The 26,527-nt window shown below is 41.1% G+C and overlaps 2 protein-coding genes across 9 annotated transcripts in view; one reads left to right on the top strand and one right to left on the bottom strand.

Moving 5' to 3' along the window:
• Nucleotides 1–26,527, top strand: part of ZDHHC6 (zDHHC palmitoyltransferase 6) — a 104,492-nt gene that overhangs the window by 9,538 nt on the left and 68,427 nt on the right. Inside the window, exons 10-12 of one of the 6 annotated variants that reach the window (XM_075026417.1) lie at nt 14,452–14,522; nt 24,791–24,961; nt 25,923–26,095. In XM_075026417.1, the coding sequence (XP_074882518.1) occupies nt 14,452–14,522; nt 24,791–24,961; nt 25,923–25,964 (284 nt within the window). In that variant the 3' untranslated portion in view covers nt 25,965–26,095. Of the gene's footprint in view, nt 1–850; nt 1,425–14,451; nt 14,523–24,790; nt 25,040–25,922; nt 26,096–26,527 lie in introns of those variants that run through there. The other 5 variants (XM_075026418.1, XM_075026419.1, XM_075026416.1 and 2 more) reach the window with 5 other exon arrangements.
• ACSL5 (acyl-CoA synthetase long chain family member 5) overlaps nt 6,579–26,527 on the bottom strand; it is a 31,140-nt gene continuing 11,191 nt past the window's right edge. The window contains exons 1-21 of one of the 3 annotated variants that reach the window (XM_075026383.1): nt 23,283–23,369; nt 18,555–18,740; nt 17,898–18,006; nt 17,167–17,231; nt 16,987–17,088; nt 16,554–16,653; nt 15,157–15,335; nt 14,422–14,454; nt 14,153–14,204; nt 13,532–13,605; nt 12,998–13,075; nt 12,657–12,791; nt 12,067–12,201; nt 11,897–11,992; nt 11,286–11,358; nt 10,298–10,386; nt 10,101–10,217; nt 9,511–9,654; nt 8,446–8,547; nt 7,989–8,060; nt 6,579–7,571 (exon numbers count right to left, since the gene is read on the bottom strand). In XM_075026383.1, the coding sequence (XP_074882484.1) occupies nt 7,431–7,571; nt 7,989–8,060; nt 8,446–8,547; nt 9,511–9,654; nt 10,101–10,217; nt 10,298–10,386; nt 11,286–11,358; nt 11,897–11,992; nt 12,067–12,201; nt 12,657–12,791; nt 12,998–13,075; nt 13,532–13,605; nt 14,153–14,204; nt 14,422–14,454; nt 15,157–15,335; nt 16,554–16,653; nt 16,987–17,088; nt 17,167–17,231; nt 17,898–18,006; nt 18,555–18,710 (2,052 nt within the window). In that variant the 5' untranslated portion in view covers nt 18,711–18,740; nt 23,283–23,369 and the 3' untranslated portion in view covers nt 6,579–7,430. Of the gene's footprint in view, nt 7,572–7,988; nt 8,061–8,445; nt 8,548–9,510; nt 9,655–10,100; nt 10,218–10,297; nt 10,387–11,285; nt 11,359–11,896; nt 11,993–12,066; nt 12,202–12,656; nt 12,792–12,997; nt 13,076–13,531; nt 13,606–14,152; nt 14,205–14,421; nt 14,455–15,156; nt 15,336–16,553; nt 16,654–16,986; nt 17,089–17,166; nt 17,232–17,897; nt 18,007–18,554; nt 18,741–21,989; nt 22,068–23,282; nt 23,370–26,527 lie in introns of those variants that run through there. The other 2 variants (XM_075026385.1, XM_075026382.1) reach the window with 2 other exon arrangements.

Raw genomic sequence — 26,527 nt, 5'->3', positions numbered from 1 at the left:
TACTGAGAGGCTGGATTAAAATTCAAACTATTGGCATTTTGGAGAACTAGGCTTCAAAAATGTGATGAGATTTGTTGGGAATGTATAGCAAAATGCTATAAATAGGCAGGAATAACAAGCTGCACTATAACAAGATGGAAAAATTAATGGTTAAGTAGCAGTTCTTCTGAGGAAAACAGAGTCAGTCATAATCTTAAGATGAGTCAACACTTGCAAAAAAGATAAAAGCATATAGCTTCCCAGATGTGTGAAGTAATCCTTCCATCCTACTCAACATTGGCAGACACTCAGCTGAAATACTGCCACAAGTAACAGGAGTTACTGCATCTCAAGAAAGAGGAAGATCAGGTGTAAAGGGTTGAGAGGAAAACAATGAAAATAATCAGAGTACTAGAAAATGTGACTTACAAGGGAAAGCTGGAAGAATTGGGATGGCATGCCTGAAGAGGAAGAGGAGATGGGAGAAAGCCTGGGTATGTGTAAATAGTCATCAGCTGTGTGCAAGTCAGTTGTAGAGAAGGTTGTCAGCTGCTTCCTGTGTCCCTGGTGTGTAGAAAGAGGAGCTGTGAACTTGAATTCTAGACAGAAAGATTCAGATAGGTATTAGGAAATATTTTCTCAGAGTAAGGAAGGTAGAGCACTGGAAAACTTTGGAGATCTCTGAAAACATTTTAGGCAGTGGGAGAGAATCCATGCATCCCCAGGCAATGATGTTAGGAATGGCTTAGATCTCCTACCTTGGAGAAGAAAATAACCCAGGTAACCTCTTGATGTCTCTTCAAGTCCTGTGTTTTTCTTCTGTAGTGGTTCATGTTTTGTTCCAAGTTAATGCAACTTTTCATGTCTTAAGGTGGAATAAGAGAACGAGGCTGGTTCCCTAGGAAATGTGTGGAAAAATGCCAATATGACTCTGAAACGGATCAACCAGTGGATGGAGAGAAGAAAAACAGATAGCCTTCTCATTTTTTTTAATAAGAAACGGAATTTTTACTTCAGACCACAATCCTTTACTTGAAATTTTCTGTGTATTACTTTAGACTTATGCAATGAATATGTTAGGACAAGGGTTTTTTTTCCTCGCGGCTGAAAGGGTTGGATATGCCTGTGCCATGGTTTGCATACTTTTTAAACAATAAATAATTGAAGAAGCCATTCAATGGATTGCCTTCAAGATCCATCTTTCTTATCCTAAGTCAGGTTTTTTTCTTTTTGCTGTTTAAATTGCATTCTGAGGGTTCATATCTTAGGTTTTTTCTTCAACCGCATCTGATTGTGATGCGTGATGCTTATCTTTTGTATTTTACTTTCTCTGAAGCTGCCCCTGAAAACTAAAATAAACATCTGATTCAAATTCAAGATAAAATTTGTTACCTGTGACTTTTAATGATGTGAATTGTCCACCTCAAATAAATGATACATTCATATTCACTTGTGGATTTAATTGTTCTTAGACGTACAAGAGCTAGTTTGTAGGCATGGGAATGTGAACTGATGGGAGAATAAAGATTTCACTGTTATAAGTTGTTTTTCAAGGTTAGAAAGACTTCAGCTCTTGCTACAAGAATATTCTGTGCTTTTAGTGGCAAAAAAGTATAGCCAGCTGTATCTGCTCCCTCTGAAATCTGAGCATGTACCCAAAAAAATGGAGTTCTTGATCCATCTTAGAATGAAAGGAAGCAGTAGTGCCAAGAATGGAAATCTTTGTGAGCCTAGTTGCTGCTGTGATTAACATCTTTCCTAAAGCATTTTTATTTAGCATCTGGTATGGATTATTGGAAGGAAGACCTTAAAATGGAGTAACCTGTACCAGGTGAAGGCTTCCTAAATGTATCTTAAATATAGCAGGTGGTTTTGTTCTCTCATAGTTAGTCTAGTTGCATGTCAAATGTTGAGAGTTTTTGCAAATTACTGCTTTAACACCTGGTTTACCTTCTCCTGCATGAGTTGTCTCAGGTAGATGAGCATTTCTTAAACAATATTAAGTGTATATAGAAATAACTACATACAGACAAACTAGCATTACTCCTGTATGCTCCTGCTCAGACTCTATCTCTATCTCCAGGTTTTTGTTACCTCCAGCCTGCTGTGCATTAGTGCTGATGGTGAGCCATAATCCTAAATCCTAGGCCGTTCTGAGCTGTGGCAATGGTGAGTTAGTGTTCAGTTTCAGTAGCTGGCAAGCAGGTGCTTTGCCCCTCTTGAAATCAAAGCACTTATTTTCTAGAAGCAGGCTTCATTAGAGGTATGGGAGGGTATGCCCAGGGTCCCTTTTCGTCTTATATAGTGTCTGGTTATCAGTGTCCCTCCCAAAGGAGCAGTATCATTGAGCATGCGCAGTTGTTCATCTAGAAAGTTCTCAAAGAGTTCAAGGAATGGGTCTGCGGTACTTGGGTTGTTATCTTGTTTAGGATCCGAGTGTAGTCTCATACCAGCACAGGTGCAAACCTTTTGTGGTTGTAGGGAGACTAATGCAGGAAGAGGCACTGTCCCACCTCCACAGAACCCATCTCTGTCTGCAGTCAACTCCTTTTTGAGACAATTCGTTTGAAACATACTGACAGAGTTCCCAGAATCAGTCCATGACACCTAGCTTAGGCTCTAGTATGATGGAAAGTAAGGGTAACTGCATACTGAAGAGGAACCTTGCCCTGCTATTTAAAGGAAAACAATGAAATAGGCTAATAAGAAATAGCCACCTACGTTAGTTCAGGCAGTTTTTGCACCAAATCAGAAATGGAATCTGTCATAAAACCAAACAATACTGGTCACAGTAAATGGACGTCTCAGGCAGCCTGTTCAGCCACTAAAGCAATGAAAGTTTTGCTTTCTACTCATCTGCCCTTGCTTTGGACTCCAATCCGAAGAGACTCTCCTTTGCAGAATGAAGCTACTGACTGTGCCAGGTGTCTCAGTTCTTAATGAGGAAGGGGCTAGATTACCACATACAACAGGCTGCAAATGACTGTTCTTGGTATTCTTATGCCTGGTAACTTTGAGGTGATTACCAACAGTAAATGAAATGGATGAAAGAGTTCTTTCCTCATTAGTATTAACCAGGAGGCTTCTGATTTTAATCCAGATCTCTTAAGAGTTGAGTAAATACAAGCTTGTCCTAGAGTTTAAGCATCTCCCATATAGTTAGTTTTTCAAATGCAAAGTAGTGATCAGGAGGAGAAAAGAGAACTTCCCATGCCAAGAAGCCAGTAATTTGCACGTTATTTAGTTTGTACAACTGAGTTGCCTAGCTACGACATTAGAGAATGATTCTAGAGCTGTCTTGAGAGCATTGATTGAAAAGAACCTCATTAATGCCAAATGATGAATTAAGAGTCAGTATTTCCCTCTGAACACTTCCTTTCTAGATCAGGAACAGAAGAGACTAACCAGTAATTGTTGCAGGCACAGGGGTTGTTTCATAGAGATGGAAAGAAAATACACTTAACAGATTGTATGTTGGTATACAATTCTTATATGATTTGGAGAGCTGAAATCAGGCAATCTAATCCCTGATGCAGCACATATGATTGTTTCCAATTTGTTAAGTAAAAGGAAGCTATATCATCAACATTCATATTAAATATCTACCTTATGTGACTCATATCTTTATTAGTCATGGTCCTTGTCTCTAAATTGGAGAGACATGGATTAGACAGACGGACCACTCAGTGGATAAGGAATTGGCTGGATGGTCACACTCAAAGAGTTGTTGTCAATGGCTTGATGTCTGAGTGGAGACCCGTGATGAGTGGTGTTCCTCAGGGGTTGGTATTGGGACCAGCACGGTTTAACATCTTTGTCAGCAACATGGACAGTGGGATTGAGTGCACCCTTGGCAAGTTTGCCAATGACACCAAGCTGTGTGACGTGGTCGACACACTGGAGGGAAGGAATGCCATCCAGAGGGACCTTGACAGCCTTGAGAGGTGGGCCCATGAGAAACCTCATGAAGTTCAACAAGGCCAAGTGCAAGGTCCTGCACATGGGTCGGGGCAGTCCCGAGCACAAATACAGACTGGGTGAGAATGGGTTGAGAGCAGCCCTGAGGAGAAGGACTTGGGGGTATTAGTGGATGAAAAACTGAATAAGAACCAGCAGTGTGCGCTCGCAGCCCAGAAAGCCAATCACGTTCTGGGCTGCATCAAAAGAAGTGTGGCTAGCAGGTCAAGGGAGGTGATTCTCCCCCTCCGCTCCGCTCTCATGAGACCCCACCTGGAGTACTGGATTCAGCTCTGGGGCCCCCAGCGTAAGAAAGACATAGACCTGCTCAAGTGGGTCCAGACGAGGGCCACAAAGATGATCAGGGGCTGGAGCACCTTCCTTATGAGGACAGGCTGAGAGAGTTGAGGTTGTTCAGCCTGGAGAAGAGAAGGCTCTGTAGAGACCTTACAGCAGTCTTCCAGTACCTAAAGGGAGGCTACAGGAAAGATGGGGAGGGACTCTTTATTGGGGAGTGTAGTGATAGGATGAGGGGTAATGGTTTTAAACTGAAAAAGGGCAGATTTAGATTAGATGTAAGGAAGAAATTCTTTACTCTGAGGGTGGTGAGGTTGCCCAGAGAAGTTGTGAATGCCCCATCCCTGGAAGTGTTCAAGGCCAGGTTGGATGGGGCTTTGAGCAATCTGGTCTAGTGGAAGGTGTCCCTGCCCATGGCAGGGGATTGGAACTAGGTCATCTTTAAGGTCCCTTACAACCCAAACCATTCTATGATACCTCATTATTCAGCATGTATTCACATCTATAGTGCAGACCAAATGGATCAATTCATAATGGACAGCTACTAGATGAAAGCTTTTTAAAGGAAGTAGAGAAGAGTGGACATTATTTTTGTGCCAGTCTGTATCATGGAAAAAAACTCGTGGAGAATTGAACTTCATTGTAACTATAGCCAATCCTTACCTCAAATCTTTGTTCACTGAATATAACAGTACTTCAAGCCTGCTGTAGCTTTCTCCAGTGCTCAAACAATAGCCTGAAATAATTTTTGCACCATTTCAATGCAAGCATGCCTAAAGTACTCCTGTTTTCACTTCAGATCTATATTGTGGAAGCAGTTCATATGGCAGAAGCAGCACCCAAGAGACCAGTTTCAGACCAATTTATACTTGAATTGCTGTGTATGTTTTATTGTTTAGACAGTGCCATTACCCATTCAATTCTGTCTTTGTAACAGCTATTAGCAGGTGCCACAGACATGAAAAATCTAAAGCACTGTAGTTTGCCACTGTGAGAAGAGGCTTAATTGCCATTAAGACCAAACCAAGTTCAGAGATTGAGGTGGTTTTCCTCTTCCAAAAGAGAAAGCATCTCTACTGTATTAGAGAGTGACATGTACAAAATTACTACTTTCTGAGACATGGCACAGAAAAGTAGGCATTCTCTACTCAGTTCACAAGTAGGAGATCTCTTTAAGCTGAATGAAGCACTGTGATTGGTATCTGAACTCTGCTAGTTGAAGAGCCCTCCACATAGTGCTGGGCTTCAACATCCAAGCAGATCTCTGTAGGGAAGTTTCACTTGTTGATACAATAGACAACGTACCTTTGGGGCACTGCAGCAGGTAGCATCACAGGATTCAGCCTCAAGTTTATACAGAACTTAGTTGCACTAGATTTACAGTCTCCAACTGAGTTGCTCATCAGAACCCAGTTTTAGTATACATTTCTTCTTCCCTCTGGTTCCCTTTTTTCTCCCCAGTCTCACCTCGGGGGAAGGATCAAGCCATCAGTAACTTTTAAGTCACATTGTTTTAAGGAAGCACAGGAAAGATGAGCAGCATAGTTACATGCACTTTCAGAGTCTTAGAAGCCTTTATAGCCTCACATTATGACAAGCACAATAAGTGACACAACAGTTCCCTGAAAATGTGAAGTTCTTTGGGTCTAGACTAGAAACAGAATTAGGTCAGTTGTTTTTACTAGTCAAACCTAAAGATGCCTTACAGCAAGAGGTGGGTCTTTCCTGACCAACGGATCTACTGGTTGGTTTTATTTTGGGATATCTGACTAAGAGCATTAAATACAGAGAGGAACAGCCACTAGCTGTAAGAAACACACAGACAAGAATTGGCATGGGAAAGCTGCATGTACTCCTCCCCCCGTTACATCCTTGTTAGCACTGCATTGCCTTTTGGATTGATACAGCCCACTACTACAGGGACAGGGAGGAACTGTCAGCAGAGACAGTATACACTGAGTGAAGACATGTTTCTGAAGATGGAGACAGTACACATCTTGCCTAAATAGTTTTCTAAAGAAGCAGCTTTAGCCCTAGAAAATGATATCTGGTGCCTTATTTCATGCAATAGGCTGAGCTGGAAGAATGAATTTATGCTGAAGACTTTGGCACATACTGCCTTACTACATGAAAAGGAAAGTTGAGTAGAGGAGCAACATCTGGTCTGGCACTATCTTATTGCCTCATGGCTTGGGCTGTGGCTGAGCAGTGACAGCACAGGAAACAAGTTCGCTTTCTGCAGCAGTTGTGTTCTAGCTGCAGCTATATATAACCAGGCAGCAGTAAACCTTGCAGCTGACAGTCTGGTTGCAGCAGAGAAACAAGTCACTCACACAGGCTTCGGTTTGATTGTGCAGTTACAATTTATTGCATCCTATATCCTTAGGAATGACAGCTAAAGTTTTCCACTTATCTGGCTCAAAGTCATAAGTGTAGAGGCTTTATAACTGCCATTGCATTTGAGAACATGTGCAAAAACTGATCCAGTGCCTCCCTTACTAGAGTATAAAGCATACATAACTTAGACACACATACCTTATGAACCAGTTGATGCCAGACTACTCATTTTCATTAAAAACAAGCTATACTGTGTGGTCTAGGGCTAGGAACAGGAAATTCACTTCTCTATTTGCTGAACAGATGTTAAGCTCCAATTCATATTATGACAGCTTGAGGTGAGACAGGTTATAGCGTCCTGAGTGGAAACTGAAGTGTTATTTTCCTGCACTTGGTTTTTTAACTATCTTTTAACTATCTTGTTTTTTTAACTATCCCAAAAAGACCATGTAAGTGCATGAAAGAGTTCAGTCTGATTGCAGATCAATCCCCAAAAGGTCACAATAGAGTTCATAGTTGGAGCAGGAAAACAAGATTTACTTTTGACAGTGAGAAGTGCATACAGCTGCCTTGTAAAGGCTAAGGCTCTTGAGTGTTTTTGCACTTCAGTCAGAGTCCAAGGAAGATGAAAGTTCTGGCTTTGCCTAGACAGCTGATGCTTAGTCCTGCAAGATGTGAACACTGCCAGTTGTCAGTTATACTACAGCCATCTTCATCTGAAAGTCATTTTTCCCAGGATACCAGAAACAATATATTTAAGTTCTCCTTGCTCCCCTCCACTCATGCCTGTGTTCTCCATAGGCCATGTAGTGTCACAGATTTGTTTGGATACGCCCTGCAGTTTAAATGAAACTGGTCGCTTATTCCTGCACACTTGAATAGAGGGCCTCAATCTGCTTCTGGAAGAGTTTAACAAGCTCTGCTCGCTTTGCCTTCAGCGTTGGTGTCAAGAGTCCATTTTCTACAGAGAACATCTCTGTGTGAATGTACAGGTCTTTAACCTATTAAAATAAAATAGTTTAGCACATGACACATAATTACTTAGAGGACAGTTCTTCCCAGCTTCCTTGAGCTCAGTGAAAGAACTGAGCTCCAGTAACTAAACTGGTTTTTGATGCAGGTCAAACTCCTTTTGACTGACACAGCAAGACGATAGGCTGGAACTACAGTACAGCTCCTGCAGCCTGTAGTGAACCTCCACTCCATCTCATGGCAATTGCTACAGTTGCCCTGTGCAGCCACCTGTCTCTTGGTCAAGAGAGGCAGCCAGTCAATGTCTCACTGCCTACTGCAATCAGTTGTCCAGGACAGCTGTCTTAGGTCCCATCCTGGCACAGTCAATAACAGGAATGAAGACCTCTCAGCCATTGCATTAGCAATACAGGTGCTTGTGACAAGCAAGCTTTGGAAGTACTCACTTGTTCAAAGGATTTAAGGCCAGCCTCTTTCCCCAGTCTGACCATATCTTCTAAAATAGCTTTCTTCACTGCCTAGAAGAAACAAGAGCAGGAGCAGAGTGAGTGAAGCTGCCATTTTGTAATTGCAACTCAAGACCATACCCATTGCCCAGTCAGTGAAAACTGAGGTTGGCAAGAATACACATCTATATTTCAACATTCAAGATTTCTCATATTAAGGCCGCTACAAGGTCACATCTGTCTTCTCATTGGAAAAGAAACAGTGATAGCCCTTGAAACATCAAGAGACACTTATACTTAGTTCCAGTTTCTACTGTAAGGCTGCTTGCATGAATCACCCAGCATTAAGCCAATTTAATTTAGAAAAAAGGTGGGTAGAATGAAGTCAAAGCAATGCAAGATTGGACTTCAGAATCAAATTCTATCTATAACACACTAAAAACATAAAGCCACTCACTGGATTTTTGCAGATGTCTTCATAGGAACCTTTCACTCCCAGTTTTGCTGCAAATTCTGGAAGTGTCTCAGGATCAGGAACCACTATACCTATTAGAAAAGACTGAAAACAAGTGGAAGTAGTCATGGTGAGACCAAGATAAGGCATCTGAAATTACTTTGATTGTCTATGTGAACTTGATTGTGGACAGTAGCTCTATAACAAGCTACATCTACATTCCCATCCATTTCCAGAGTTTGGAAGCTAGCTACAAGGACTTTAAAGTCACTTATCTGAGTTCTGACAGCAGTAATTGCAGTACTAATGCAGTTTGTTCTGTGTGCTGAATGCTCCAGCAATTACTTTTGGCTGGTTTACAGATTGAAGACTGGCCTCTGCTAGCATAGGTGACATCTCTGTGGCAAAGGAGTGGAGAAACACCCCTCCTATGCAGAAAGGCTGAGAGAGTTGGGGTTGTTCAGCCTGGAGAAGAGAACTTGCGGTACTTAAAGGGGGCTTATAAGAAAGAAGGGGACAAACATTGTTAGGGCCTGTTGCGATAGGACAAAGTGTAATGGTTTTAAACTAAAAGAGGGTAGATTTAGGCTAGATATAAAGGAGAAATTTTTTACAATGAGGGTGGTGAAACAGTGAAACAGTTTGCCCAGAGAGTTGGTAGATGCTCCATCCCTGGAAACATTCCAGGTCAGGCTGGACAGGGCTCTGAGCAACCTGATCTAGTTGAAAATGTCCCTGCAAATTGCAGGGAGGTTAGAGCAGGTGACCTTTAAAGGTCCCTTCCAACCCAAACTACTCTGTGATTCTAAACTGTACAGAGCTGAGCTGACATACTAATCCTATACAAGTGAGTAATTAGTCTCTACCCAACATGTAACTTGATGCCAAGATCTCCTTTTCTTTGGTGTCAATTGGTCAATAGGTCCAAAAGGATATTCCTATAAACACGGCACTCTCAGGAACAGATCTTGTTCAAGGACTCTTATATATGCATACATTTGTTCCCTGATCTTCCAGAACTCATTGTGGGAGAAATCTTGCAGGATGCCCACTCCTAACATCACTTACCCTCAGGCTTTCCCCATGCACAAAGACCTGGGCTACAGGAGCACTTCTGATATAGACATTTTCTATCTTCTCTGGAGCAATATATTCTCCTTGTGCAAGTTTAAATATATTCTTCTTCCTATCAATGATCTTCAGTGTTCCATTCTAGAAGTTAAAGGTGGAGGCCATTAGTTTCAAGTCTCTGTCTTGCTTCTCTAAGAAGTAGAAGATAATAGGTTTGGGTTTGTTGTATGAAAGGCACATGCTACTCTGGAACTGGTCTTTGCTCTCTACAGAGAGAAAGGGCACTTTCTCCAATTTCTCCAGTTAGCTCAGGACACAATTAGACAGCTCCTTTATTCTCCTCTGACAGAAACCAAGACACCTTGTTGTTCTTCACTGTGGAAGTGACATAGTCTTAACTACTGGCCTAGCAGGTGTACTTGAGATCTTGTAACCCAATTGGTCTTTGGAGCTTTGCCTGGAGTTACTTGGTCAATGATAACAAAGTACCGTGTAAGGCTTTTATCCTAGAATTCACTTCTCCAGATTACTGTAAACTAGCCAGGAATTCACATCCAAGGGATGGTTTGTATTAAGCAATTACTCACTGGCAACCATTTCCCTATGTCTCCAGTGTGGAGCCAGCCATCTTTATCAATTGCTTCTGCTGTCTTCTCAGGGTCTTTCAGATAACCCTTGAACACATTTGGTCCTTTAATGCAGACCTATAGCAAGCACAGAACATTGTTAGTCACGAAGTCTTATGTTTCAGTATTTCCTGACACACACAGCAGATGGTACCTACCTCGCCTTCATTGTTAGAAGAGAAGTAGTTCATTTCTTCCACATCATCTAGTTTTATGATATTACAAGCCAGAGGGGCTCCAACATGGCCTAAGAGAAAAAAACCAAGGACAGTTATGTTTTGGGGATTCTGCTAGCAGTTGGCCCTATGTGATCTAAAGCTAGAAAGACTAGGTCTTGAAGTGAAATGGGAGAACTCAGGTGTCCCCTACATATGAAAGACTTGAGTGATAGTAGATACTTAATGGCTTTTTGTTCACTGCTTTAGCAAGAACCAGTGCTATTTAAAGGAGTCTGACACCAAATGTTCAAGAAAGTTATTGTAATGCCATTTTTAGACAGTTAATGCGGGATAAGTAGTAGCTAAGTCTCAATGCTTAGAGCCATTTATTGGTGTAAACAACCACACCCACCATATACTACACTTGCCTCCTCAGAATTGCCCCATAGACCCTGGTATTCATTTGCATTTCAGCCTCATTATGCTCTGCCGTTACTGTGTTCTCACAGATAGTGACCTGAGCTTGAACTTAGAATACCGAATATTAAAAACATCCTTGCTATGATGAAAGCTAAATCTTCAAGGTCAGGTAGTTCTTCAGGAAAATAGTCAAGTATCATCTCTGATATTTTAGTCATAATTCTTTGAGTAAAACAAGTTATTTGGGAGCTAAAGCTAGTTTCTTAAAGCCTTTTAGGAAGTCCTTGTCCAGTTTGCTCAGGTCTGTACAGACACTCCTTTCCTGTAGACTGGGGCAGGGTCTAAGCTGACCTACCTCACTTTACGTAAGAGATCCTTGCCTACTTTAGTCAAGAATTTTGGTACCTATTAAGCATACAGGTGACTGTTGCTACCAAGAATCACTTTGAAGTTAAGTACCCAGGATTTAATTTTTACTGAAATAAAAGCAGTAGAGCACCTAAGCTTGAGCGGCAGCTCAAGTTGACAGCTGGGGGGGGGGGGGGTGTCCAAGTCTCGGCTACCATACCTGTTGTCCAGTCTCCAGGCATTGAGAAAGTGCACCCAGCTGAGCATTCAGTCTGGCCATAAGCTTCAAAGATCTGTGTGAGAAAGGATGAATATTCTTTGAACATCAAGTCCTTGGTGTGAAAGAGCTCAGTTTCAACTATGCCCATGTTCAAGTCTTCTTAGGAAGGAAGCCAAGACAATCTTGGCCTTTAAGACTTCTTGGTCTTATTGGTGTAATCAGATGTTCTTCAGGTTCACTTATCCATACCTTGCTTTGGTCACCTCGTTCTCTGAACTCTGTTCTCAAATGTACTACATTGGGATCTCATTGACTGTCAGGATAAGCCACAAAGCTCAGAGGCAGCTGCCTGGCTTTGAGTGCTGCATGTTCCTACTTCTGCTGCTCTGTTCCTCTTCCCAGAGCCTACAGGATAGGTTTTTGGCAGTGTAGTTTGAAGCCAGCCCTGCAGAATTTTTTTCCTGTTTCAGTTAACTCAGATCAAGTAGCCTGTAAATACTGAAGACTGACAGCAATCTCCCCAGGAACAAGCTGGGCTGGACCACAGCTTATCATTGGTCACTTATTTAGACATAATCAGGTCTTACTTAAAGAAAAAAAACTCAGCTTACCTGACAGCCTAATGCTGCTCTAAGAAATGTCAGTACAGAAGGAGATATAGGGGCTGCACCTGTCACCATTATACGCACTCTTCCACCCATGGTTTCCTACAAGTGAAACAGGAGCCATCAGATTCTCCAATACTACATTGCTCAGCTTACCTACACTTGGAATAACTTACCTGAACTTTTTTGAAGATTAGCCGATCCCAAATGCTGTCATTTCGAATTATGCCCTGTTTTATTTCAGCCATCTTCATAATCACAGCACAGTTTAACAGGCAGCGTTTCACTGGGCTCTTTGCACCACTTTGTATCTGCAAGGAAAAGTGTCGGTAACTCACATCTGTCCCTCCAGTTCTTGCTTTGTCAGGAGGCACCATCTCTTACTTTGATGTTCTAGGGTCTGTCTTCACTTCTGCCATGGTCTAGGATATGAAGCAGGGGGTAATACTAATTTGTGTTACTACTGACATACTTCAGCCATAGCTTTGAGGGATATGGATCCTTTCAGCTTTGCACTTGCTTCATTTGCATTCCAAAAGTAAACAAACTTTTTGTCTCTGAACCAACAGACTTAGCCCAGTCATGACTGGATACACTGTTCTTCTACTCCAGGTCCCAGGACTCTCCTCAGAAAGGATTTTAAAAAATTCTTTCTGCTAAGGAGTAGTTAACTAGTGGTGATGTCCTGATGCATTCAATATTAATTTAAACTTGTATGCATGCTTAAATATAGACAAAGATGATTTAGCTAAAATTGCTCACATACCTTGTCATATATTCTATTGAGCAGTCTTGGTACAACTGGAAATAGCGTTGGCTTCAAGGTTTTCATGTCATCTGTTAGCAGCTTGATGTCTCCTTGGAAGAAGCCTACTTTTGCTCCACAGCTGTAGACCACAGTCTAAAAATTGACCAGACTAAGCTTAGTCAAGGATAATTCTTAGCTTCATTAGCCATAATTATTTGTCTATGGAAAGCAGCATGATTTTCAGTGCCCAGTGGTAGGAAAGTTCCTGTGTGAATAGCCTTTGAGGAAATACAGAATGTTATCATACCTTTTACTATAATGTGATTTATAGAAGCTCAGATGCATACATCTGTACATACCTGTACAACTCTCTCAAACATATGAGCCAAGGGAAGATAGGACATGGTGATATCTGAACTTGTACACTCAACTGTGTTCTAGAGGGGAAAGAAATAGAAGTAAGTTAGCACCCCCTATGCCTGCTTGAGTTACTCTTAAGTAGGAATTGAATAAAGTTTGGATCAATTTGAGTACTTGAAACAGAGACTTCAAATTACTGAAGTAACTCAGGCTCATCCATCACCTCTTCAAAATTTGCAGCTGTAACTCAGCCATACTAGATCAAGATTAGTTTTATGTTCTAGCAAGACTTGAAATAGGGTAGGTTAGTACTCTGGGCATTTAGGACTCACTCATTCTAGAATAACTTCTCTGTAGAAGTTCTTGTTCAAGGTTAAACCAAGTTTCTTGCAATACTATTGTCCCATTGAAATATGGGCATTTACGAAAGGATGAGTTTGCTGGGAGTGAATGGTTTGCAGAAAATGCCCACGTTAAAGCTAGTTTCATGACTAAGTGACATAGCCTAGAGGTCACCATTAGCAGTAGCTTACCTCTGTGCTTCTAAGGAAGGCAGCAGCATTTGCAACAACATTTTGATGTGTCAGCATGGCTCCTTTAGGGTTACCTTTGGAGAGATCAAGCAAAGTCAGCTGTGGCTCTGACTGCTTCTGCTGTCAGTTTTCCATGTCTTATTTGGCTCAGTTTGAACTATCTTGGTATTAGGCTCAGTCATAGTATGCATTGTCTTAAGAGATCACAAATATGCCTCATCTTGAGTGCTTTCATCTATGAATATTATATAAAGGAAACGTCTACTGAAACAGCAGAGTAATTAGGAGTAGCATAGAGAATGCTGAAACAAGATGTTTCGCTAGCCCCTGTGGATCAGAATACAGACACAGTTAAACAACCAATCTTTTTAACATTAAGACTTTTTTTCGTAGGGTAAGACAACATGAATTTGGCTATTCTTCCCCCCACCTCTAAGAAGCTTTGTCTTATTGTACTTGTAGTGATAACATCCCAAGTAAAACTGCAGTAGTGGCTTGACACTATTCTAATATACTGTTTTACTTTTGTTGTTAGCACTTCCTTTTTTTGTGCTGGAAAGCTACTTTTTTCAGCACAGGGAAATTGTTTTAGTGGGGAAGCATCACTATATAGTCTCTTACCTGTGGTTCCACTGGTAAAACACACAATGCAAAGATCTTCAGGCTTAGGAGGCTAGAGGGAAGAAGCCACATAAGGTCAACAGTCTAAGGATTGTGTTGCTTATCAGTGTTTACACAGACTTCCTAAAGTGGTATGAACCAGGAATTCTGTTTGGAAACAGCAAGACAAGATACAAAAAAATCCTGCCAGCCTCCTCTACTAGCAGCATGGCAAGAGGTCTTTTCAGAGACTAGTTTTGCAAGTTTATAACTGTTCCAGAGATACTTACAACTGGTTCTCTGATGTTGTTTCTTCCCAGCTCCTGTGTTAGAGAGAAAACACAGCTTAACAATTGCAACAGAAAGATGTGCAACAACAGTAGATGAAAAGGTAATTGCATTTCAAATGCAACACTTGTTTTTACTTTGCCTCTTGATACTCTGTCTCAGAGAGAGATGCGGGTCTTCCTGAATTTAGTACACACAGCTTGGAATAGCTGACTCCTGGGGTTGTAGAAAGCATGAATTTGAGTATGTAGAAAGTGATCAGAACTACTTAAGGAATTTGGAAGTCCTGAGAGTGGAGATACTTTATTTTATTTGGTGTAGGCCACATCTCTTATACTTCACGTTTATGCATCATATCTGGGAGATTAAGCCTAGTGTTGGGATATCAAAGCAGCCAGTAATCTGCACTTACAGTTTCAATTAGACTCAACTGCCAGCTTGGAAGCGTGATAAATCCTGTTACAACTGCACCATGAATTAAGCTAAGGAAGTCTTCAGTTTAATGCAGACTGACTGTCCACAACACACAGACACAATTTTAGTTAGTGGTTTGAACTCTGCAAGTCCCTTTGGCTGAATATATCAAGTTTCAAAATGACTGGTCATCAAGATCTCAGGTACAGGTGTGACAACTGGATAATGCTTACATTAAGTGTCATTGTTGCCAGAGAAGGTCCAGATGTCTAGCTGGCAAGGTATTCCTCTGCAAGATCAAGCAGAAGCCTTTAGTCACCTACCTCAACCTCCTGCAGTGCTAGAATTTCAACTCCCACTTTAGCTCCTCTGTCCTTGAGCTCTTTATCAAAAAGATCCATGACAATGATAGTCTTCAGACATGGGGTCTTTTCTTTCTCACAGTTCTCAAGCAAGATCTGTGCCTTCTCGGGCTTATCACAGATCACTATGCTTATGTCAGCTACAGAAAAGAAATTACATTTCAGAAGTCTTTTTAGAAGACATGAGGCTAGTGAGTGACAGCTCAGTAGCACATACATTTAGAACACAGCATTGGTTTGTTCTGAAACCACTTGCATTTGTTCATATGAATTCAGTGGCTGGCTTACAATGCTAAGAAGGTTCCTTCTACCATGGCCAAGTGATTGGGCAAACTTGAGTTTCTAGCTATACAAAGTGAGGGCAAATGCTGAGGAACTGAAGACAAATACCTTCAGTCCCAGTAAAGATAAGCATTTAAACTTTTGGTATTGCCATAAAAGCTCAGAATTGTCCTCACCGATTGTTTAGATTTAGCCATCTTCCTTAAATATAAAGAAATTTGGACCTGTTTGAAAGAGGTAGCTAAAAGTATTGAGTTAATGCCTCAGCTTCCCTGCATGTGCAAGGGTTTTATGCAATTACAAAAGCATTTCCCCTGAAGTTGGCAGAGGAATTGGATTTGCCTGAACATGCTGCTTCCCTGTTAGCCTAGTAAGTCACAGCTGTGTAGTCCCAAGGCAAGACCTGTTTGCAAGGTTCACCAGCATAACTGTTAAAGTGATTTTGCTTGGCAAATCCTATTTATGGGTTGGATCCCAGATCATTGTGACAACAGTGGATTTTTTATCCCCCCCCATATCTCTCCTAAGACTGGGGGAAGAAAGTTTGAAGTATTCAAGCTTCCTCACCAGTTTCTTCCATGATGGCATGATAGTTGTTGCTTCTGTAGAACAACAGGCCCTAACCAGATAGATTGAACAGATTAAAGCATATCTTTACCCCTCCTTCCTCCACTTTTTACATCCTGCAACTTTAAATCAGAGACACACATCTAGTCTTAATTTGCATGCAAGCCTGTCTACATTGTCTGATTGTTTGGCAGTGTGGGAGTTCAAGATTGCAAAACCTCAAATAGCAAATAGTTGAGCACTCTGCAAGATGGTCCACAGGATCTAGCAGGTCTTCAGTGGACTTGCACTCAAGACCCTAGGAGATATAGGAAGCCCACTGGCTTCTTCTAGGCATTGAACCATGTTCCCTGCAAAGCAGCTTAATTTGCAGAAATTGTCTATAAAAGTATAAAAGCAGTAAGGTTAAAGCTACTCTGATTTTTGCATCAAATTCCCTTGAACTTCAGCCTTCTCAAAAGAAAGCTTCTTAGAAAAATCATTACAAAATAATGGAAGTCAATAGTTACCTTTGTTAACAATATATATAATGGCCTCTGGCCCCAGAGTGTCATAGAGTGGAACAGCAACCATTGAGTAAGTGTAGCAGGCATACTCTGAAATGATCCACTGAAGAGAGAAAAATGGTACAGCTGAGGAAAACTAGCAGCTCACAAGACAGGATTACCTACAGATTTCATACAGTTTGACTAGCCCATGCACACATTAGTAGTGGGGGATGTGTAAGGAGCATGTCCATGAGATTCTTAGAGTAGTGAGAGTTCGAAATCATTGTATTACATGCCTGGCATGCTATGTGCTCAGTCAGTAATAAGGGAACTGGAAAAGGAAAAGCCGGTTGTGATTGTTCCCCATGTGGCCTCAAGCTATTTAAATACAGACCTTCCTCTCTCCCCAGGGTGTCAGAATATTCAGGGAAAGAATATTCAATTTGTTGCTTACCTCTGGCCTATTCTGAGCAAAAATGCCAATAAACTGGTTTGATGATTGTTTGCATCCTTTCTGCAGAAGCCCTGATCCCAGGTATTGAGCTCTGTCCAAAACCTGTAAAATAGTTTTCCCCCACTTTAGTGTTACAAGGCAGTATCCCAATTTAAATCATTTGTCATGTACAATACTCACCTGTTTATATGTCAGCCACTGATAAGGTTGGTTGGGCTTCCTGTAGCCTAAACAGTTGCCATTTCCTAATGGAAGAGTTCAGAAAAGCAATTGTAAAGCTCAGTACTGAAGTTGTGTAGCACTTCAATGCAACACTTTAAGTAGGAAATATTTTCAGTCATCCAGCTAACTGCATGGAGCATGCAAATGCACAGTGTCCATAGTTAAGCACTCTGACCAAACCAAGACTGTAAGACTGTTGGCTTTATCCTTACAAGCAATACTTCCAAGATCTGATGATATTTTTCCATTTCACAACCCACAGGAGACTGAAATTGCTTGCAAGCTATCACATATAGCCCACATTCATGGGACCCCTGAAGTCATATGTGCATAAATTCATTCCTGTTGTAAGCAGACAGTAATTTTACACTAAACCCCACATCATAAGGCAAAGTAGAGCTGTTTCCCCCCAACTCTCTCTGATGCTTGGTATCTGCTGACTCTTCACTGAACTCTACCATCTTACACTTCAGATGTTTGTTCCTGCCCAGTCTGCCAACTAAGACTACTTCTAAATCGGGGGGGGGAATAAATAATAAATATGGTCACTTTGTGTCCACCCCACAGAAAGCTAGGAAAGCTTTTGCTAGCCTGAACTATTACTACAGACAAAAGGCAAGGCAAAAGAGCTTGGAATAATTTTATTTACTTGTGATAGGCAAGTACTAACTAGCAGATGCAAAGCTTACCAGAAGCATGCAGTCCTCTCTGGAAAACTTCATACAAGGTTTTACCATCTTCAAAGTAGTAAGAAAGCAGGTTATTATCTGTCAGGAGTGCACCTCTTCTGGCTCCTCCCTAGGAACAGAGCATAGTTATGGAACCGTGCAGAACAGATGTAATGATGTCATTTGTTCCTCAGCCATTCTTCCAGCAATCCCCTTTAAAGCATTTCAGTAGCATTGCATTGTTAGGGAAGTCTCATTTTCCTTCCTGATTTTGATCTACTCAGTCATCAGTCATATGCAGAGGAATTTTCTAGGTGGCCTAGATTAATATTCAATTACAGGTTATTAGAGAGAACTTGACTAAGATTAAGTGCTACCACTTGCCTAATTACATGAAGTCTACCGCCAGCCTCAAAGCATTTAAAATACAGAAAAAAGTCAGTGACAGCCAAGGCCATCCGGCAAAAAGCCCACCTAATCCTGTTGCCAAGAGCTGCTGCTTCTCACTCTTAGTGTCTTAAGACTTCCCTTCTCCCCACCATACTGTTGAGTTGTACACCTGGGAGAGAAGGCTGTGTGTATCAGACAGGAGAGTTTCCACTGATACCGAGTCAGAATGGATCAGTATTCAGATTAAGCTCAAAAATAGTCCATTCCCACAAGCACAGTAAGTATTACCTCAATTCCTATTGACTGCTTGTTCAAGTCAACAGGAGGCAAAACAGGTTTTGGCCTGCTTATCACCCACAGGAAGATGCCAGCTCCAAATACAATCAGACTAATCAATGCTGGTGTTGGGAGCGGTGAGAACAAGACTTGAAGTATCCAGATCATTGTGCTGGATCAGTGGAGCCAGAGTTGAACCTGAAACAAACAGGAGGATTAGTAGACATGAGTTAGAATCACTCACTACCTATGAGCCATGGTTACTTAAGTAGTTTGTTAAGCAATACTACAAATCATTTCAGCAGTTTGCCCCTACAGAGTCCTGGTACCATAATGAAGCATGCTTATGCAATGCTTTAAGCCTCTTAAAAGATCTCAAGTCACCTGTCCCCACAAATCTTAATCCCTGCTGCATCCACCTCCACAAAAAGCTGAAGCCTGATTAAGTCAGAGGAGGAATAGATGTCAATTCTTTCTATTCAAGGGTAAAAATCTGCCTGGGGAAAACCAGTATGTAGTTTCCCAAGTATAACCAAAAAATGCCTACAGTTCAGTGACATGAGTAGTGGAAGTAAGAAAACGTCTCAATATTATAGCTGTCCAATAGGAGGGGGTATTGCTAAAATAGTAGGGGGATTGCTAAGTTACCTTACATACATAAGTCTGCAACACAAGCAGTATCTTCAAGATCAGCTGCTCTTACTGGAAAGCAGGGTTTATGCTGGACAAATATTTCAGATAGTGAAAGCGTGCTCAGCATGAGGTACAGCACAAGTCAATACTGTGAAAGTTACTTTCCACTGGGAAGTGGTGACCTGGAAGTCAATGCATGCAATGGAAGTCTGGCTGGGAAATATAGAAGCAGTTCTGCTGCTTGCATCCTCCAGAGTCTCTTCCTTCAAGGGCAGGGAAGCAAAAATTGAGAATGCAGGATTTCTTATAGGAGACAAAGAGACATCTACCTCAGCCTCCTCCCTTAGACACAAGTACTTTAATCTGTAAAATGTTCTGGTACGTTTAAGATTGAATGGCCAAAACAAATCTAGCACAGGTGACTGCTTTTTGTTCTGAATCAACTCAGATCTCACCAACTTATTTTTGCTAGTATCTAAATAGCTATGCAGGACATGACACATCACACTTTGCAAGATGAATAACCACACCTTTTCAAATTCCTTCATACAGAATCAAGGGAACTGGGTCAGTAGATAGCAAGTCAGCTAGCGACTAACTAAATCCCTGTACAAGAATACCAGGCATTCTGGAGCAATGGACTCCAGTTACCCTTTAACTATAATTCCAAGAAAGTTGAAGGTATTTTCCAAACAGTTAGTAAATTCAGCCAGGCCCCTAAGCCAGAATTTGAGTCTCTCAGCCCAGACTGACCAGAGTTAGATCACCCATATCTGGTTTATGGCTTGTAGTTTTCAGTTTCCAGTGGCTGTGTTAATCAGCAATCCTAATGTTCTCTGGTGAGGACAATTGTCTGACCTTTTTGTGGTAAGGATCAGAGAACCCACTAACCCCAAATGTTCCATGCAGCAGCAGATAAGTCACTGAAAACCTTTCTGTCAGGATGTTCTCATCTCCCCACTGACTCGCATGCAAGGCAGTTTCTGCCAAGACATCTAGGATGACTGGACATCAGGCTCTGATGGATAATGGTGCTCGAAGTAGAGAAATCAAAGTTCAGAGAGAACACCTGATGAAATTGAGAAATGCCTGAAGATGATTAAATGCAGCAAAGCTTTTGCCTTCAGATTCTGAATGGATTTCACAAGTCTCTCACATAGAGAGAAAGAGAAACCAGATACCAGTCTAATCCCACTGTAACCTAACCAGCATCCCTATAGCTAGTCAAGGATGATTTTCAGTTGTAAGCCAAATGGATTTTTAATTTAAAGAAAGACCTGTTGGCGAGTTTATCTCTAAAGCCTGGGAAGTATTGCATGCTCATTTGCTTCTAGGTTGGGGATTTTTTTTTGTAACTGTCTTCGTTAGTCCTCTTACAGCACTGAATGAGACTATACATGTGAGAGTCAAAACCTAACATCCTTTAAAGCTACAGAAGTTAGTGTTGTGTTAAAAAACCCACAGATACCTAGATCTTGTTTGCAATACACAAAAAAATGCTTTTCATATCTGAAAGACTGTTTCTAATTCTCCTACTTTATAAATAGAATAGTGACAGCGTTTTGCTTTTACTTTCCAACCATGTTTCCTCAGATGGGTTTTAGTCACTCCTATCAAAGTATGTAAGGTGTGTTATTCAAGCTGTGGCGAGAGAGCGTCAGCGAATTTGTCTCAATTCCCATCATTGGGACTGTTGTTTCCTATACCTAGAGCTTCTGCTGTAACTACTTGTCAAATACAAGTCTCTGCTAGTTAATTACCTCTGCTATCCTCCAAAAGCTACTTAATCCTGCTGCCCTTAAAGCAGAAGAGCCAGCAGAGAGTATAAGAGTCTGTACTTGACAGAGTTTTCTGTCCATGGGAAGAGAACAGCTCTACCCTAGATGTGTCCTATGGAGCAACTACAACCAGAGCTTAACGCACAAATCCAAACGGCCCGTGCATACATAATACCTGATCTATATCAACTGAGTGGAAACTCAGCTCGGTGCAGCACGAGACAAAGCCAGGGCATTTTTGACAGACACCAGCTTCCACTGCAGGGTGAGTCTGAGCACCAGCTGCTTTCTTAAGTGTGTGGGGGCAGGGGTAGAGTGCTTGAAACCCCTGAGTTTTGAAAGGCTTGGCTCCCAGTGACCAGAAAGATACAAAATGCACAGGATGTCTCAAACCACCTGTTAGGCCCCTTGTGCAATAAGATGCTAGACAGTTAAAGTCTACTTAGGTTGTCTGCCCTGATCAATGGTCAGGGATAAGATGCACTAGGCTCTGGAGTGCAAAGGCTTAGTTTTTATCAGAAGAGATTACAGTCATACCATTTACAGCCTTGAGTTCAGGAGTACATGTTCTCATTTCTACTGTATGCCCCCCCACCCCCCAACATCTACAACAATTCCATCACTAGCTAGAAGGAATGAAACAGTTATTCTCCATTCTTCCCAAGTCAGGAGATTCTCTCCACTGGAAAGTAACTGAGCTTTGTGCCTCCAAGCATATAAGCATGAAGAAAGAAATCAGCATCATCTCCATGACAGTAGTTCTTTACAGACAGCAAAACAACCTCTGATACTTGCACAATTTCAGAAGCAACAGTCATGCACTGCCTGGGAAAATGTTTTCTAGAATTATAGTCTTTGTCTCAAGTTTGCCTAAAAAACAGTTTGCGTATGCTTTTGAGGTGATCCTGAGAACTTCTTGATCACCATTAGTAAGGTGACATTCTTTCCAAGCAGGAAGAGTGGAGTACAACCAACTACACTGGGGTCACTACTTAATTAGTTAACCACTAGTAGCTGACTCTCTATATTTGCTTACACAGTGCAGCTCTTGGCTGGTGTCCTGCAGATGTGAGCCACTGTGGCAGTTCTACTCCTTGCAAGCATTATATCCCATCTTCCTCCAGCTGCAGCAAGGAGAAGTCTTGTGTTCTGCAGGGTTTAGGAACATCTAGCTTTTAGCATCCAGAGAGAAGCTAAAGTGCAAAAGCTCAGCAGCGACTGCTGAACAGAGCCATGAAAAAACCACAAAGCAAAATCCACAGTAACTTGCATTAAGCCTAAGATACACTTTAGTTAGGCTTTGCTTTCAGAGTACCTCTTGTGAAAGTCAGAGCCAAACAGTTCAAGCACCCTTTGATCTTGCCTGAGAAGCGCTCTGCTAGGGGGTGGGAAAGAACGAGGCCTCAGTAACTTACTTTCAGGAAGTATAGTGCTCTGTGGTTTGAGACTACGTGTTACAGGCTGTTTCTGGGCCTTAGTTATGAAACCTACTGAACTTGGGCTTTCAGTATACTTAAATAGAAAGGCCATTTTTTATAAAGATTTTTACTATGTCTGATAGTACTGTCCCTCCACGAGGATGGCAATGACACCATAACACTGCGTAGTACTAAAAGTAGTTTTGTCAGATAAATTGAAAAGCCAAGCTTTGATATATTTTTATATCAGGTTTTCTCCTTGAAAACTACCTACTCAGAAAGGTAGAACGTTCAACTAGCCCTTTGAAGTTTTGAAAAATTTAAAAGATGGTCAGTATAATGGGTTCTGTTACTGTTTTCCTATTAAATAATACAGGATGACATTCTTGCAAAACATGCACGCATCAATGTTATATTAATAGGAAATTATCTCTAGACACACAATAAGCATGGTTTAAAGAGCTAGAACTAAAGCTCAACTTGAAAATTCACATAGAACTCCTAAGAAAGCTAGAATATCATCATTAAGCACCTTACATAGCCACACAGAGAAAAGGTAGCACTAAAAACTTTTAGATACTAATGTCTTTTTATCACCACATATTATTACAGCACTTATACTGTGAAGAGCAAAGAGCAAACATATATCTGAACTTAACTCAGCCTGAGGTTAACATCTAACTGATAGCATACTACCAGAGATTTCTTAGCAGGCTCCTGAAAAAACTCATTGTCTTGAACCCTGCAGCTTATCACTGCACTTACACGTAGGTTATAGTAAAGCCCATGTAAGTAACAACAAGCAAGCCCATTAACAATAAAACAAAAGTAGAACTTCGTTACTTATACAGAAAATATTTCAGAGCAAATGCAGAGATGAGAACCAAAAGAAAGAGATCAAAAATACCTACCATTATGAAGATGGGGTGGGAAACCAACCTCTTTTCCTTAAGTAAAAGGGAGCCTTACCAGCACAGTAGCGAACCAACATAAATGAGGTAACACTCATGTTAAAAACTACAGCTAGTTCCCTCTCCCCAGTTTAAATAAATCAGCAAGCAAAAAGCATGCTGGGAAGGGAGCTTGTAAATGGGAGGAACTTGCACAGGGGAACTGAAGTGGTTAGAAGAAAGAAAAAAAATATATGGAGGAAGTTGTTGAGTTTTTTGTTTGTTGATAAAAGGAGCTTGAAGTTTACATGTTTTGAAGAGCTAGGTGAAAAGCAGACCAAACCCTTTTGAAATTATATTTATTGTTTATAATCTATTTGCTATTATTTTATCTGTGTATAAAGCTGTTCTCTCAAAAATAGCAATTTTGTCTCTGTAGCTGCATGTACATTAAGTTGAGAAGAGCTTTGTAGCCTGTAATGCTGACAAAATGCTTTGAGTACAGTATTTCTCATATACTGCTGTAACATACTTGCTGGTGGCTAGATCCTCGTTTCTGCTGCTGGTTTTGGTTTATTTGGTTTTGGTGGGGTTATTGTTGTTGGGTTTGTTCTGTTTTGTTTTTTTTTTTCTTACTCAAAAGCTACCTACTTCTTTCTGCTGTGGTATAGACTTACATATGTGTAATTATTTGCACAAGGTAGCAGTGAATCATGTTTCAAACTTCAGTTTTGTTTCCTGCTATGACAGGGATTTTCTTCATGGTTTTACAGTTGCATTTCTCTGTTTAAAAATTTATAGATGCTGCAGTTTCCCTTTTTTTCTCTGATGCTTGTCTAATATAACTGGAATTTTCCAGCAGGTTTGGAGGGCTGGGAAGGCAGTAGCTTCACCTATCTCTCTTCTTTAGTGCCTTGACCTCAGATCTTGGAATTGTTTTCCCACTTAACAGTTTGCCCATCTGAAAGTTTTTCCACAATGCATGATTTCAGAATAATCTGCTTAGCTAGACTAACTATAGCTGGGATGGAATAACATTGCATGTACTTGCATCCAGAATGCAACCCGTCCTGGATCTTAGCTTGCTAAAACACATAGACTCTACTAATTGCAATTGTTTTTATTGCTGCTGTAAACTTTATGCTATTCAGGTAAAGCTAACTTACACTGTAATTGTGGCATTATTTACTAATGCAGATATACTTTTAGGGAAGCTGAGGCTTAATTCACTGATTTTGCTGTAATTTTTACATGAAGATGAAAAAGAAATAGCTTGTTCTGCATAAAACTCCTCTGACTTTGGCTTTACCTACCCTGACCTGTTCCTGTGGCATTTAAGTGAAGCTGTAAGCTTCAGCATTAATAGTGCCAGTCAAGGTGCATTTATGCTTAGAGAAAGGCAATGCCTCTTATAGAGAAGGGAAAGAAGGCCAGGCTCCCACCCCAGCCAGCTCCATTATCACCTTCTCTGAGTGCCTCTGAAGATTTTCCCCATTTAGGTATCTGGCCTCAGGCTGTGATTTTTCCAGGAGGAAGAGAAAAAGCAGTGGATTTGCCCTGTCTCTGATGAGCTGTTGGGTAGCAATGCTGTGTATCTCAGATGCATTGACTCTGTCTGCAGGTGCAAGAGAACATGCCTGCAGCACTGTCCTACCTGGCTTGCCAGAAGCCCAGCATGTGATGCAGAGGTCCCTGAGCCGGTAAGGTTACACTGCATTGCCTGGACTCAGTGGGTCTCGCAGCTCCAACATAATTTGGGTTAAGGGATGCGCATAGAAAAGCCTTGGGGAGGATAGCTTCTCCTTAATGATTGGTTCTGTTTAATGCTCATAAATTAGAATACAGCTGATGCTTTTTCCCAAGTGACATGCAAATTTTGAGGCTTTTAATTTTTGATACTGCCTCAAATGATCTGAATAAACTCTAGGTTTTTATTACAGGCAAAAATCCATTTGTTGCTAGTAATTCTCTGCCAAAAAATAAAGCAGTCATGAATAACTCAACCTTTGCTGTTTTTTGTACATGTATATAAAATGTATACCTGCATCTTTCATACCCATTAGCAAATTAAGATGAGCAATAGGTCAAATACACGTATAGAGAGTTCAAGTTTTTTCCTTTCTGTCTTGTGACTGTCACAAGAGGTTTGCATAGAGGATGGATAAGATGAACTTGTATAATAAACCTTAAGGTTATGGCACTACATGAGCCTTTGCTTTCCAAAGATGCCAAAAGAGCCCATCTACCTATAGCAAATAGCAGAGGATATAAATAAATGAAGGGGAAGCATTAGCTTAGTGTAGCTTTCTCTGTTGTCACTTCAAGACTTGGATCTAAATTTTGAGTCTCTGGGAAGCGTGGGCTTACTTAATTTGAAGGGGTTTTGAATTTCAGTTTGTTTTCTTAGTGCTATGAAAATAATAATTCTTTATTGCTCTGCTACACTTCTCAAAGGCAGCCTTCTGGCTTTTTTTAAAGCAAAGTAACTGCACAGGGATATAAATAATCTTCCCAGAGCATAAGTGGGTTCCTCAGAGAAGGTAGTATGGACAGGACGATGGATTTAGGACTTGGAAGAGCAGCATGCTTTTTGCCAGTTCTCTTACTCGCAGCTTGATTTCTGGTTAATCTTTGTCTCCACTATCCTCTCCTTTGTTACAGCTGCAGCTCTGTACACAAGCAGAGAAGGCTCCATCTCTATAGCTACACCAAGCAGTTGTACCAAGGCGATGGTAGCAGTCTGGTATGCCATATTCTTAAGATCTGTGCTTTTAAAACATTAAAAAAAAGGCATTGTAGCCAGCTTCTGTGTCCTTACTTAGGGATTAAGGTCCTACTGTAGCAAATGTTGCCAATAAACTTGTGTGTATAAATGATCTAGCATATAACAAGTTTTTACTGACAAGATCTCAAAACCTACCTGTGATGCTGTGGAACCCAATGATTCTTCTATTTCTGGCACTCTTGTTTTAAACATGATTCTGAATGGGAGCCTGGCACTGGTACTCTGTGTACTGTATCTTTAAATAGACATAACTAACAAACTGATAAGAAAATGGCTTCAGCCAGGACAGTAGTCAGGTTTGCCAGTTCCAGCCAGTCTATAGCAACAGGGTGTGTTCAGGTGGTTGCTGTTACTCAGGCTGTGATTTCTCTGTATGCCACCCCTGAGCCCAGACTTGCTTTTTTAATAAGGTGGAGCCAATTACACAGCTGTTGCCTTTAACAGCACACAGTGGGATTACAAGAGTGCATTGGATCCAGGT

Source organism: Buteo buteo, chromosome 4, assembly GCF_964188355.1.
Source record: "Buteo buteo chromosome 4, bButBut1.hap1.1, whole genome shotgun sequence".
NCBI lineage: Eukaryota > Metazoa > Chordata > Aves > Accipitriformes > Accipitridae > Buteo > Buteo buteo.
This window is presented reverse-complemented; position numbering and strand designations above follow the sequence as displayed.